Source organism: Chrysemys picta, chromosome 9 (genome assembly GCF_011386835.1).
Source record: "Chrysemys picta bellii isolate R12L10 chromosome 9, ASM1138683v2, whole genome shotgun sequence".
Classification (NCBI taxonomy): Eukaryota; Metazoa; Chordata; order Testudines; family Emydidae; genus Chrysemys; species Chrysemys picta.
Window position 1 is genome coordinate 35,042,375 of NC_088799.1, and position 13,800 is coordinate 35,056,174.

General features: G+C 43.0%; 1 protein-coding gene across 5 annotated transcripts in view; it reads right to left on the reverse strand.

Moving 5' to 3' along the window:
• Positions 1-13,800, reverse strand: part of COL4A3 (collagen type IV alpha 3 chain) — a 119,769-nt gene that overhangs the window by 50,580 nt on the left and 55,389 nt on the right. For all 5 annotated transcript variants that reach the window (XR_010590654.1, XR_010590653.1, XM_065558004.1 and 2 more), the window contains exons 13-20: positions 12,158-12,235; positions 10,672-10,734; positions 10,386-10,442; positions 8,062-8,106; positions 7,231-7,284; positions 6,930-6,971; positions 5,432-5,519; positions 4,271-4,306 (exon numbers count right to left, since the gene is read on the reverse strand). Coding sequence is in view for 3 of the 5 variants with exons in the window: in XM_065558004.1 (XP_065414076.1) it covers positions 4,271-4,306; positions 5,432-5,519; positions 6,930-6,971; positions 7,231-7,284; positions 8,062-8,106; positions 10,386-10,442; positions 10,672-10,734; positions 12,158-12,235 (463 nt within the window). In the remaining 2 variants the exon portion in view is untranslated. The remainder of the gene's footprint in view (positions 1-4,270; positions 4,307-5,431; positions 5,520-6,929; positions 6,972-7,230; positions 7,285-8,061; positions 8,107-10,385; positions 10,443-10,671; positions 10,735-12,157; positions 12,236-13,800) is intronic.

Sequence of the window (13,800 nt, forward strand, 5' to 3'; positions counted from 1 at the left end):
GTGTGTTGAGTTTTGGCCATTTAGGGTATGTGTACACTGCTGACTTTACATGTGCCCAGGAGCAAGGATATGTCCAACTCTCCCCCCCCGGCCCTCAACCTTTTCCACACTCAAAACACCTGAAACATGCATCTCAGGATGGGTAGATCCCAAGCTAGTTAGCTCGTCTGAAGGTGTGGGTTTGTGCTCGGGTCAGCTGTAACCATCCAACTTTGCAGATTGATGTGGTGAAGGCATGGTAACAAGGTCTCAAATCTCACTAGTTCTCCACTCCCATGCCCACAATTCCCTGTACCTTTATCTTTCTAGGACACTAGAATTTTAATAAATATCTGGCAGGAGTACAGCTGGCAGCACAGTTTTACCTGGTGCAGTAAGGACAGCCCCATAAACACTCATGTTTCTAGAAAGCTAGTGGAGTATGGCATTGACCATTCTGCTGCTTTGTGCCGAAAAAGAATGAAGCACTTAAAACAGCAGTACAGGAAAGTCTGGGACTTGAACACTTGAAATTTTACAAATATTTACTATATTATCAAAGGGAAAAAATGAGAAATTTTGTAATCTCTTTACTACACTTCGGGCAAGTCACAAGTAAAATCCAAACAAACAATCATCAGTGACTGCAACTGTCCCCAGTACCAACTCCACCCCATATTACAAACTCATTTCAGGAAACCTGTCCAGAGAGGATCAATAGTGTGTGAATTGGGGCAAGCACTTACATGGTGACAATCTGAACAATCATGCAATTACTTCAACTGTCCCCATCCTAACCGGTAAACACATTCCAGGTAAACTGTTAAAATGGATTACATACCAGCGTGAACTGTGACAAGCACAAAACAGTGACAATCCCAGCAAGTGCAAATCAGATAAAACTAAAATAATAAAAAGCCACTTGTGGCCTATACCAATTTTGGCATGTACCTTCATTTAAGGTTAAAGCAGATTTATGAAAGGCTATCAAAGTGCCCCCAGTAGCAGCACAAGTCAGACATCATCCTCTTTCTCCCAGCACTGCCAGGATCTATCAACTCTTATTTTCCTTGCCAGTCTGGACCCAGCACCACTCTGGAGCTGGTTGCCTGTACTGGGCTTGCATACACTCAATGTCCTGAGCCTACTCCAGGTGGAAATACTTGTCTTTTGCCTTGCCTTGTGCAGTGTACAGCAGGCCACGATTATATAAATGGCATTGAGCACACTGGCATCCAGACATGTTTGAAGGCAGCGCCATCTAGCCTTGAGTCTACCAATGGCAAATTCTACTACCATCCTGCAGCCATTGAGCTCAAAATTGAATTCCCTTTTCCCAGGGCCCTGACATCACTATACAGTTTCATGAGTAAGGCTAGCTTTTAATCACGGGTATTTTTAGTAAAAGTCATGGAGAGGTCACGACCAATACACAAAAATTCACGGCCTGTGACCTGTCCATGACTTTTACTAAAAATACCCGGGACTAAATCTTAGGTGCTCTAGAGGGCTCTGAGGTGCTGCTGCTGCTCTAGCAGGCTCCAGGGTGCTGCTCCTGCTGGGGTCCCGCGGCTGTCCCCCAGCACAAGCTGCCTGAGGCAGCCCTGGGATCAGCCACACTGCCACTGCAGAAGTCGTGTAGGTCCCGGAAAGTCACGGAAGCCATGACTTCTGCGACCTCCATGACAGACTTGCAGCCTTATTCATGAGCCATAGCACGAGTGGGTATGTGGAGGTCCCCATAATAACTATTGGCACAGATACACCTTTCATAACAATATTGTTTGTTGGGAATAAAGTATCTGCTTCCCCCTTCAAGTACCAGCCAAATCTCCTCAGCCCCCTGGCATCGTGAACCTTTCCCGTACTTCCAGTGATAGTGCTTAAGAACCTGTCTCTGTGGTCAATCAAGCCTTGAAGAATGATGGAATAGTATTCTTTGTGGTTCACATACTCACTAGCCCCTTTTGTCGGGCAAACTACGGGCATCTGAGTGTCATTGATGGACCTAGTGGAATTTGGATGTCCCAGAGTAGTTTGGGTCCCCCATCCTCTGAAAGCCAGCTATTATTTCAGGAACATTTCTTATCTCCACCACCATTAATTGCTTCACAAACCTCCATTCTCACAACACCAACAGATGACTTGCCAACACCAAAGCAGTTTACTATGTACCTCTAGCTGTCCATACCACTAAGCTGGGGTTCTCAAACTTCATTGCATCGCGACCCTCTTCTGACAATAAAAATTACTACGTGACCCCAGGAGGGGGGGACTGAAGCCTGAGCCTGCCCGAGCCCCAACACCGCGAGTGGGGGGGCCAACGCCAAAGCCCAAGCCCCACCGCTCAGGGCAGGGGGCCAAAGCAGAAGCCCAAGGGCTTAAGCTCCAGGTGAGTGGTCTGTAACCTGAGCCCCCCAACCCAGGACTTTTCGGCCCCAGGTGGTGGGGCTCGGGCTTCGAGCCCAGGCCCCAACAAGTCTAATGCCAGTCCTGGTGATCCAATTAAAATGGGGTCACGACTCTCTTTGGGATCCTGACCCACAGTTTGAGAACCACCGTGCTAAAACTTTCCTATTCAAGTGGTCAGGCACTGGAGGATTGGTGCTAGTTCCTCACATCGCCCCATGAAGGTCTATTTCCTCATGCAGAAGTTTTGGAGCCACTGCTGGTTTCCCCAAGTCTGCAAGATGATGTGATCACACCACACTGTGCTACTTCTCCTGCACTAGAAGCGTTGGTAAACCGAGGGGATTTCATGGCAATAGCAGCATTGTTCACGTCTGTCCAGTCTGCCATGAATTAATTGTTCTCATCTCCCCAAGTCCTGCTGTTTTTGACATCTCAGAAAATGCTCCTGAAATGCAATCCAGCATCTCGCTGAGCACCTATTCCACTGCATAAACGTTTCACCCACAGAAGGCGCAGGAGCAGCTCCTCCAATGGATCCATGACTTTGACCCTGTTTTGACCAGACAGAAGTGAGAGGTGACGTGACCTGGAAGTGCCACTGGTAAATGTAAGAAGGTGGGGGAAAAACGTCTTCTGCACAGGGGTTTAGGAAGGAAAGGAACATGGTACCAAGAACACACCACAGATCAGTTTCTGGAGTGGCTCCATCTGATGCAAAGAATACTGGAATACGAGCCCTGAAATGGCAGCACTAAACTATACTAGAGCAGCAGCATGGATGTGGTTTTCTACGTGTGACCAGCACAACAAAGGTGCACTCTCAGGGTGGGTTTGCCTGGATTACACCTGCATGCACCTGATCTAGTACAAAAACTCCTCACTTAAAGTCATCCCGGTTAACGTTGCTTCGTTGTTATGTTGCTGATCAATTAGGGAACATGCTCATTTAAAGTTGTGCAATGCTCCCTTATAACGTTGTTTGGCAGACACCTGCTTTGTCCACTGCTTGCAGAAAGAGCAGCCTATTGCAGCTAGCTGGTGGGGGCTTGGAACCAGGGTTGACCGGTAGCCCCCCTATCAGCTCCCCACTCCCCTAAGTTCCCTGTGCGGCAACCGCCCAGTAGGCTACCAATTGCCGGCAGTTCAGCTGTCCCTCCCCACACTACCATGTGCTGCTCCTGCCCGCTGCCTTGGAGCTGCTCCTGGGAGCTTTCTGCTTGCTGTTCACAGGGGGGATTGAGGGGGGCTAATGTCAGGGTGTCCCCCTCCCCCCTGCTCCTGCCCCCCGCTTACCCCATCTCTATAGAGCAGTGGGGGACACAACAGGGCTCAGGATGGAGGGAACTTCCTGGCAGCAGCTGCTGTCTCAACTTGCTGATCTACTTAAAAAGGCAATGTACCTAGACTGGGGTCAGCATACTTAAAGGGGCAATGCGCATCTCTCTCTCTCTCTCTCTCTCTCTCTCTCTCTCTCTCTCTCTCTCTCACACACACACACACGGTGTGTGTGTCTCTGTCTCTGTCTGCCATGCTGTCTCCCCTCCCTCCATTTGTGCTACCTTGTAGAGTGTGAGGCTACATTAACAACAACGTATTAACCCTTGAGAGCTCAGCGGAATGCTAGTTCATTATTTAGCAGATATTTAGAAATATCCCACCCTCTTCCACGCTCTGACTTCACCACCTCAACCAAGCTTCACAATCATCATTGCAAGGAGTTACTGTACTCAGGTATGCACACCAGTGTAGACATACCCCTAGAGATGTCCATTTTCAAACATGAGAAATGATCACTGCCTTCATAATACTAAGTAAGTAAAATAAGCAAAACGAATACTGCATTAGGCTTTTTAGTGTGCTGTTGGTTCATGACACATACCTGGTCTTCCTGTCACACCTAGGGGACCTCTTGGCCCTGCAAAAGCAATAAATTAAAAATCTGAATTAAACCACTGTATATATTGGATTTTCACTTCAAATACCTGTGTTGTGTTTTTAACTACATGCTGGATTGTATAATAAGGCTGAACAGCATTTTTGACTTAAAAACCAAAATGTTACACATATTTTGAACTGTGAGTTTTAATCTGATTTTGCCTAATAGGGATTTGTCATTTATCCAGTCCTGCAATTGTTACACAAAGAACTGCCGCTGACATCCAATGAGAGCTTTATGTGCACAACAGTCATGGGATCAAACCATTACAATAGGCCGAGTGTTGAGCACCCCTGCAAGGTATTGGGTGCCCTCAATTCCCACTGACTTCAGTAACATGAATAACTTTATACAGGAGAGTAGCCCCCATTGAACTCTATGAGACCACTTGTGTATATAAAGGTTTACAGAATTGGGGCTCTAAAGAATAAAGTCTGGGTTGGTGAGGATGGATACGAGGCAAACAAATTGCATCTACTGTGTCAGAGTTTAACACACAAACCCTTCACTACACTGTGATGTGTCCTGAATGACAAACTGATCAGGGTTTGTTTTTGATTTTTGGCAGTATGTTTTCATTTTATAGCATTACCAAATTAAAAAAACCAAACAGTTAAAACCCATGTTGATGCCTTTACCATTTCCGAATGGCATGCATGAAAGGGGAAAAAGATAATGAAAATTAGTGTGAAATAAATGCTCTTTCCTAGGGACTGGTTATGGCCTTCATCTTTCAATTCCTTGCCTGGTGTGTGGCAAAGATGAGTTGATGATGATGTGTTCCAGTGAGAGTGTGAGCAGGGGCACACAAGTAAGGGTGAAAAGAACAGAAGTAAGTGTCAGGGTCCTTGTGTCCCTTCTCCCATAGTCTGAATATGGCCTTCACTGTGATGCTCAGAATACAAGTCAGGCACTTAGCTATGAGCCTCTTCGGTCTCACTTCTACTACTTGATGGCAGGAATTTGATGGCTGCACAGTGTCACTCTCGTGAGTGACACTGTGCAGGTTCCATGTGACAACTCTTCCTCCCTGTGCTGTGCATGATCAAGCCTTGGCATAGATTTCTTTTTCTATTATGTTTATAGTTTTCAGAGCTCTCTCACCAGGTATGCCAGGTTGACCTTTAAGTCCTGGGGGTCCTGGATATCCTTCATCTCCTTTTTCACCAGCCACCTCATCATAATACTTTGTCTTAAAAGAGACGAGAGAGAGAGAGAAAGAATAGTAACAATGAAGAGAAAGGCAGTCTCACATAACGAGTGGCTTGACATGAGTAATTTGCTTTCAGATACACCTGATTTCTTCCATTAACTCTCAAACCCCAAGTCATGTAGGCCGAGGAAGGTTCCTGTATTTATCAGAATCCTTCAGTTTACTTGCAAGACACGGGGTCTGGAGAGGCTGTGTTACGCTAAACAGCAGCTAAATCAATACTGATTATTCCTAGACTGGCTGTTCTGTTGGGAGAAATATTGGGATGTAGGCCATTCTTTCTGACCTTATGACATCACAAGACTTTGTATTTACTCATTGCTAATTCCAGAATAATTGTTCACAAGCCACCGTATTTGAAGTTAGGTTCTATATATATGTGTAATGAGCTATGGCCACATATATGCAGACAGTCCTGGGACTTTCAGCATTACTTGCACTGAAGGAGAAATCTCTCACCTGTGAGTATGGTCACTGGGGCAAGCTGGAGACATTCACAAACATTAAGCCAGTGTATTACATGTACATAAAGGATGGATGTTTCCATAAATGATAATACTACAGTGCTACCAAGTTTGCATGAAACATGTGCATGAGCAAAACTGGAACTTAGAGAGAACAAGAAGTTATTGCTCCTTTGTGGATTATTTTCCTGGTGAATAAACCAAGTTGACCATCAGCCACCTTTCAAACCACTGTATGTATTTCATTCATTTGACAGTGGCCAGATAATAGTGATCACCATTGCCTAACCACACGCAGTATAGTGAGGCATATATAAATCAAACAACATAACATGAATGTTAGCCCTGAAATTAAAGAAATGTCAAAGACTGAGCTTGAAGCTCACAAATATTTTTCATTTACTAATTTATTTATTTTGTACAAAGCTCTTGCTAAGCCAGATGCTACAAACAGGTTAATGTTTTAAAAAAGGACTGAGTGTAAGCAACTGGGGTCAAAGGCTGCCCTCAGACATGTACACGGGCTTCCAGGAAAGTCAGAAACCGCATGCATGCATCAATGAGCTGATTTTGCTTCTAGTTTACAAAGTCTTTTGGTATTTAAAAACTAGCAGCAATTGTTCTAGACCTGATTATGGTTTCACTTCGGAAATTTAACTATTGTGAACTTTCGTGACTGTTTCATGACAATTATCTCTCCAGTTGAAATGAATGAGGTGCATGCTTCTTAGGGCCCATTCTTGCAATGAGCTCTGCACACGGGGGGAGAGCCCCACTGACTCCATATTTTGACACAGCAGTGCTTTACTCATGGCACCATGGGGATTTCACTATGGCATCCTTCAGTCAAAATGGCATTACTTTTATGTGAACATTAAAAAAAAAATGACATTACCATGTTAATCTAAGCACAATTTGCACTTACGGGACCAGGAAATCCTGGTGGGCCAATGTCTCCTTTCCTCCCCTGCATGAGAAAACAGAAATAGGCCATCAGTTAGATACATTAAAAACAACATACTCAGAAGCCTTCACAGCCTATGTTAATCAGACAGACCTCTTAGCTGAACTTCATACTAAGCAGAGCTGAGTGGATTGCTGTTTATGGTGTTTATTAAATGATTTCACTTATGAGGAACACTGTATGTCTAGTGATATATGAGTCAAAATCCAATAAACAAACCAGAAAACCCAACCCCAAAATAACAAGGATATTACATAATTACCTTAGTGCCTGCTACGCCAGGTGATCCTGGGTAGCCGCGTTCACCCTTCTCTCCCTGTAGATGAGAGCACAGAATTATTATTAGGGGTTAGTCCTCTACCTATTTCATACATAAAATCCAACATTAAAAGCTTAGATCATTCCTACTGATGGAAAGAAGAGTGAGAGTGTCTCGGGGGAGAAAGTCCCTGTGAGAATTCCTGTACGGAGATCTCCCCACATCATCCTATTAGGTTTACATGCCTATAAGCCCAACCTTCAAATCTGGCAGATCAAGGGACATCTTCAGGAGGACAAGTACATCTGCATGGAGGCCCTCTATCCCATACTGATTATAGCCACCTCAGGGCCTCCCCTCAGTGAACTGTAGCCCATTTGAAGCTTTGCTATTTGGACATCTCTGATTGCGGTTGCCCCCACGACTCCCAAGAGTTTGAAGCGGATAAAATAACACATTATCAGCTATATTTTCTTTTCTGACTCATTTTAACAGAGCTAGATGGGGGAAAATGTGAATCTCTCCAGCCCAGCCACTCCTCCCTAGAGACTGCCCAGGCCTGTGTAAGGTCTGGAGGGGAAAGAATGCTACAGAGGCAGCCGGTCCTCCTGTCTGCATGAAAGCAGGGAAGACTGCATGCAAAGCATCCCCTCTGTGCCTGGATCTCTGGCCCAAAGCTTGGTGTATAGGAATACAGTTTCAAAATGTATTCAGATGTATATTTCAAGTGCAAATCGAAGTAGAGAAGAGCTGTATATACACAGAGATACAGTCCTGTCACACTTACACAGCTCTTATTAATATAACAGAACAATTAAAAGATGTCTTCATTACCAGAAAGCCATGTGGACCGGGGGTACCATCTTTTCCAGGTTTACCCTACCAAAAAACAAAAACAAAAAACCCATGTACACAATCACAAAAAGGTAACAAGTGATGCTGAATTCTGGAGAACAAATGGCCAAATTCTCCACTCATGTCTGTGCTTTCTATCCTTACAGCTCTAGGACAGAGATTGAAGTTATTTTAAAATGTACATTATTGTTGCTAATCACTTATAGCTCTGCCAATGCATACAGAGCTTTACAAAACACAGAGTAAGACATTCCTCTGACTAAAGAGCTAATAGTCCTACAAAGGGGTGGTAAATGCAGCCTCTTTCACCAGCAGAGTCCCACTGACCTGCAGGATGCTCTTTGAAGTGAGGCAAACAAAAGACAAGACAGTAAACAAGACAACAGCTCTGATAAAAGAGACAGCTGAGGAAATAAGGTAGAAAAGACTCGTGCAGGAAATGGGTTTAAGGAATGATTTCAAAAGGAGAAAAGTGAGAGCAGCCATTTGGTGAAAAAGAATTGGGACACTGTTCTGAACGTAGTGCAAGCAGGAAATAAAGTGTAAAAGTAAGAGTGGAAGAAGACGACGACTAAATTATTTGGGGGCACAGACTGTAATTTTCTGTGTGTATGTACAGAGTTTGGCACAACAAATCCCTGGCTTGGTTGGTCTCTAGTTTCTACTGCAGTATAAATATCAAAAATATTAACAATAATTAAAAAGAGAGGCCTAGGAAGGAGAGTGTGTGTGCAGAAGGATAATAGGAGGAAACAGGAGGAGAGATGTAGGCAAACGAGAGATTATTTAGCACTTTGAAGGTGAGCATGAGGAACTCGAATTTGGAAAGGTTTCAGAGTAGCAGCCGTGTTAGTCTATCCCCAAAAAGAACAGGAGTACTTGTGGCACCTTAGAGACTAACAAATTTATTAGAGCATAAGCTTTCGTGGACTACAGCCCACTTCTTCGGATGCATCCACGAAAGCTTATGCTCTAATAAATTTGTTAGTCTCTAAGGTGCCACAAGTACTCCTGTTCTTTTTGCGAATTTGGAAAGTGAGTCAGTCAGAGCAGTAGGGGAGGAAGTTCAGTTTAGCAGCAGCTTTTGGATATACTGAAGAGAGGAAAAGATTACATGGCAAAAGATGGCCAAGGCATGAGCACTTGTACTAGAGAGAATAGGGGAAAGAATGACAGGACTTAACAAGAGATAGTTCAAGCCTCACTGTGTTGGCCAAGAGGGTGGCCATCACAAATGCACTTGTGAAGAAGAGACAGTGAAGAGAAGAAGCAGTAGAGGCTGAGGAGGAATCATGAGAAGCTCTGACCTGTTGGGTTACATAAATATTTACTATTTTGCACTAAGAAGTCAAACAGAAAAGAGATTTTTCATAATTTACCTTTTCATAAAAATAATATTGCAAATTACTGTAAATAGCATCTTTCATCAGAGGATCTCAGAGAACCCCATAATCATCATAAATTCAATATAAGCACATTACAGGCCCAGTCTTCCAGTTATTACTCATATGACTAAAGCTATTGAAGCCCATGAGACTTTGATGTGAGGAAGGGCTGCTGGATCACACCATAAGTAAGTGGTACAAAATTAGCAGGCTCAAAGGCTGAAAACTGATTCTTTGAATACATTTCCTGTTTCTTTCCAAATCTATATGCATCCTACAAAGATTATAAAAACTAGCATTCACACTTGTCTATTAAACTCTTTTCAAAATGTGCAGAGATAAAATTAACCTCTTATATCTTCATTGCTATCAGTCTTATTATTTACATGCAATATTTCAAACACTGGAATCAGTTCTTTGAAACTGTATGAAGTACTGATATGGTAAGAAAACTATCGAAAGTTGGCTCCTTTCTCCACAGACCTGTTGGAGTGGAATGTATTCAGACTCATGTCTTCTGCCTTAATTGACAAAAATATGTCTACTTAAAATATCTTTACTTCTGCTAGCACTGAACAGCCACTACATCTATTGGAGAGCGAGCAGGATTCCTTTCTGGCTCATGCATCATAACAGAACTGTTGACCAAGTTCCAATCACAGAACCTTTGCCCTATGATATGCAGAAGTGCGCCCTCAATTGAGCTTTAAGTACAGCTCAGGAAGCATGTCCCAGAAAGAACACGCACTTGACTTTCAGATTCCAGGTTGAGTTCACTGGACAAAAATCTCTTTTCACCTGGAAGCCTAATAAATTTGCTCTGGAAGTCATTGAAAGACAAAGCTGGAACTCCACAATAACACAGAAATGTTTTCAGAGAAGAATGGCACTTTAAAGGGTTTAATTTTTCATACGTACCTGCGGGCCAGGCTCTCCTGGGTCACCTTTTTCACTTTGAAAATCTCCAGGAAAACCCTGTGACAAATCCACACATATTTTCAGATTCACATTTTTGCATCTTAATCCATTTTGTATTATTTTATTACCTTGTACAATGAAGTCTAATTACAGCCGCTGTTAATAGATCTTAATTGATGGCTAGACCAAGTAGTATAAATATGGACTCCAAATAGCAACGTTTTCCATGTGAATGTGATGCTGTATGAAGGTCCTGGATTTTGAGAGATTTACTTTGATCACTTACCAATGACCCAACTGGTCCTGGGAGACCCCTTGATCCTTTCTCTCCTTTATCTCCTTTCAAGCCCTGTCACAACAAAATAAAATATTTATTTAGTCTTTCAGATTTTTCAGTGCCCCCCGCCCCAAAAAAAAATCTAGGTGTTTTATACATAGGGAAACCCAAATTACAGACAAGTTTGAATAATTAAATAAATTAAAAGCTGATCTGGATAAGGCAGAGATAATGTTAGTAGCCTGATTAAGCAGATAGAAAAGTTGGCAATTTTTTTATCACTATCCTTGACTGAGGTGATTTGCCATTTGCAAATCAAGGGACCAATCATTTTCTCAGATGTTTGTCTCTTGGACTGAAATTTTCCAGATTTGTTCTTAACCTGAGTAAAAAATTTTTGGAAAGTTTGAACAAAAACAGTTTAATCGTTTTCAGGTGAAAAGAGGGAAAATATACTTTTACCTGTATAAAAATATTTTTGTGAGCCTTTTTGGAACAGCTCTAGTGACTCAGGCACCTAGATACCTTTGAAGATCTGAGCCTAACTCCCATTGATTTCAATGGGATATCAGTGCCTAAATAAATACCCTGGAGGATCTGGGTCTCAGTGATTTGGGATAAAAACCTGAAATTTGTCAGGGACATGGGCTATAGGTCAACACAGCCTTTCGCAGTCTACTGAAAATCCATTTGGTTTGGCCAAGTTGAAAGTGTTCTACTTTGCACATACCCACTGGTTTTTGTTTCCACAACAGGTTTTTTACAAATGATCACTAACATCCCACTGGCACTCTGCGCATGTGCATATTGGTATCATTGCCTCATCTATGACAGCTGTATGAACATATAATAAGAGCTTGCTATCTAAATAGACAAAGGGTGGGAGAAAGAAATTATTGTTATCCCCATTTTCCAGATATGGAAATGAGGCATTAAAGGCCACTTTTTCAAAGCTATTTAGGCACCTAGTGAGATTTTCAAAAGTGCCTAAGCAAGTTAGGCACCTAACTCTGAACTGAATTCAAGTGACTTGCCCAAGGTCATGCAGGAAGTCTGTGGCAAAACTGGGAATTGAACCTACATCTCCCGAGTCCCAGACCAGTGACTCAGTCACAAGACTGTCTTTTCAATTGCCAAGACAGTCTCATTCAATGCACAACTTCTCAATGTTCTATTGGTTCGGCACATGCATGTGCCAGAAAGTTGAGTGGAATTTCATTTTTAATGTGTGGGGGTGCTTGGAATATAAGGATGTGGATGGAAACAGACCATACGTCTAAGCTGCCCTGCATCATTCTATCTGACATATAAAGGTTTGCTGAGGAGGGGGCTGGGCTCTGAAGGAGAAAATAGAATAAACATAAAATACCAAAAGTATAAATACTGAGAAACTTCTGTCTTGTGACCCAGAGCAAAGCAACTGTATATATGACCCACAGCAAATGTGGCCCAAGGTAAAACACACAAGTTAGTTTATAAATGATTATTTTACTACCTTCATATTATCTGGTCCGCTTAATGTCACAATAACTGTTCCTGGGAGCCCAGGGGGTCCTGCTGATCCAGGATCACCCTGAAAATAAAAAGAAAGATGATTTAAATAAAGTTAATATTCTGCATTCAAAATCCATGAAATCTGACATTGCCAAATTAAATTAATTTGCATGACAATGGTTATTTATTCACCCACCCCTCCACTTAAAAAGACACACAAAAAGTATAGGACTTTGAATGCTATTTCTATCTTTTCTACATGCAGAAGAGTAGAGATGTGTATGTTTATTTACATCACAGTACCTAAAAACAGCTCACAGATATAAATGTGGTTTCCAATGCAGTTTCTACAAAACTGATATAGCATCACTTTCTCCCTAATCGTTATTTAAAGAATCTCTCCTCGTAGCAGTTGGAGTTCTTCTTCCACTCTGATGAAGTTAACCTGTTAGTAAAGTACATCGTCCCTTTGCTAAATTCTTTTCAAGATTGCAGCCTAATATAATACAGATAGATGGTTGTAATAGATTGCTGCCTGACACAATCAGCTTTCACGTTTGACCTAAATGTTGGAATTTTAGTTCACTCTTTCAGTGAGGGCTGCTGAGAAGAGAAAAAAATCCTAAAAACTGTCAGCAGTCATTTTAAACAGCCATTCACGTGTTATTTTGCGTATGTTATCAGTATATAACAAATATAGCAACGTCTTCTGTGAGGCTAGCTAGCTAGAATTTGGAAGAGTCAAGGTCACCTGAGGTCATCAGTTCCATTTATAGGAATTTGGCAAAGACAATTTCAATAAATATGTTTACCAGCTAGGTGATTACATAAAAAACAGTTACTCACCTTCTCGTAACTGTTGTTCTTTGAGATGTGTTGTTCATGTCCATTCCAACCAGGTGTGGGCGTGCCAGCCGGAAGACTGTTCCCTTAGCAACGTCTGTAGGGTCGGCCTGGGCCAAAATAGTGCCCTGCCGACCCCTCATCCCCTCAGTTCCTTCTTGCCGGCTACTCCGATAGAAGGGTAGGAGGGTGGGTATTGGAATTGACATGAACAACAAATCTCGAAGAACAACAGTTACAAGAAGGTGAGTAACCATTTTTTCTTCTTCGAGTGCTTGTTCATGTCCATTCCAACCAGATGACTCACAAGCCAAAGTTCAGGAGGTGGGGTCGGAGTCATCCACTGATTGGAGCACAGCTCGTCCAAAGGCCGCATCGTCTCTGGCTTGCTGTGTGATCGCACAGTGCGTCGTAAACGTGTGTATCGAGGACCACGTCGCTGGTCTGCAGATCTTCTGGGTGGGGACCTGCGCCAGGAATGCAGCTAAGTGAGCGGTGATTGGCAGAGCTGGCACCTTTGCCAGGCCGTAACACTCGCGAATGCAAGGTGTGATCCACGACAAGATGCGCTGGGAAGAGACGGGGGGGCCCTTCATCCTGTCTGCCACCGCTGTGAATAACTGGACGGACTTTTGGAATGGCTTAGTTCTCTCTATATAGAAGGACAGCACTCTGCTGATATCCCATGAGTGAAGCCTTCGCTCCCTGTCGCAGGAATGTGGCTTAGGATAAAACACTGGGAGGAAGATGTCCTGGTTCATGTGAAAGTGGGAGACAACTTTAGGGAGAAATGCCGGATGT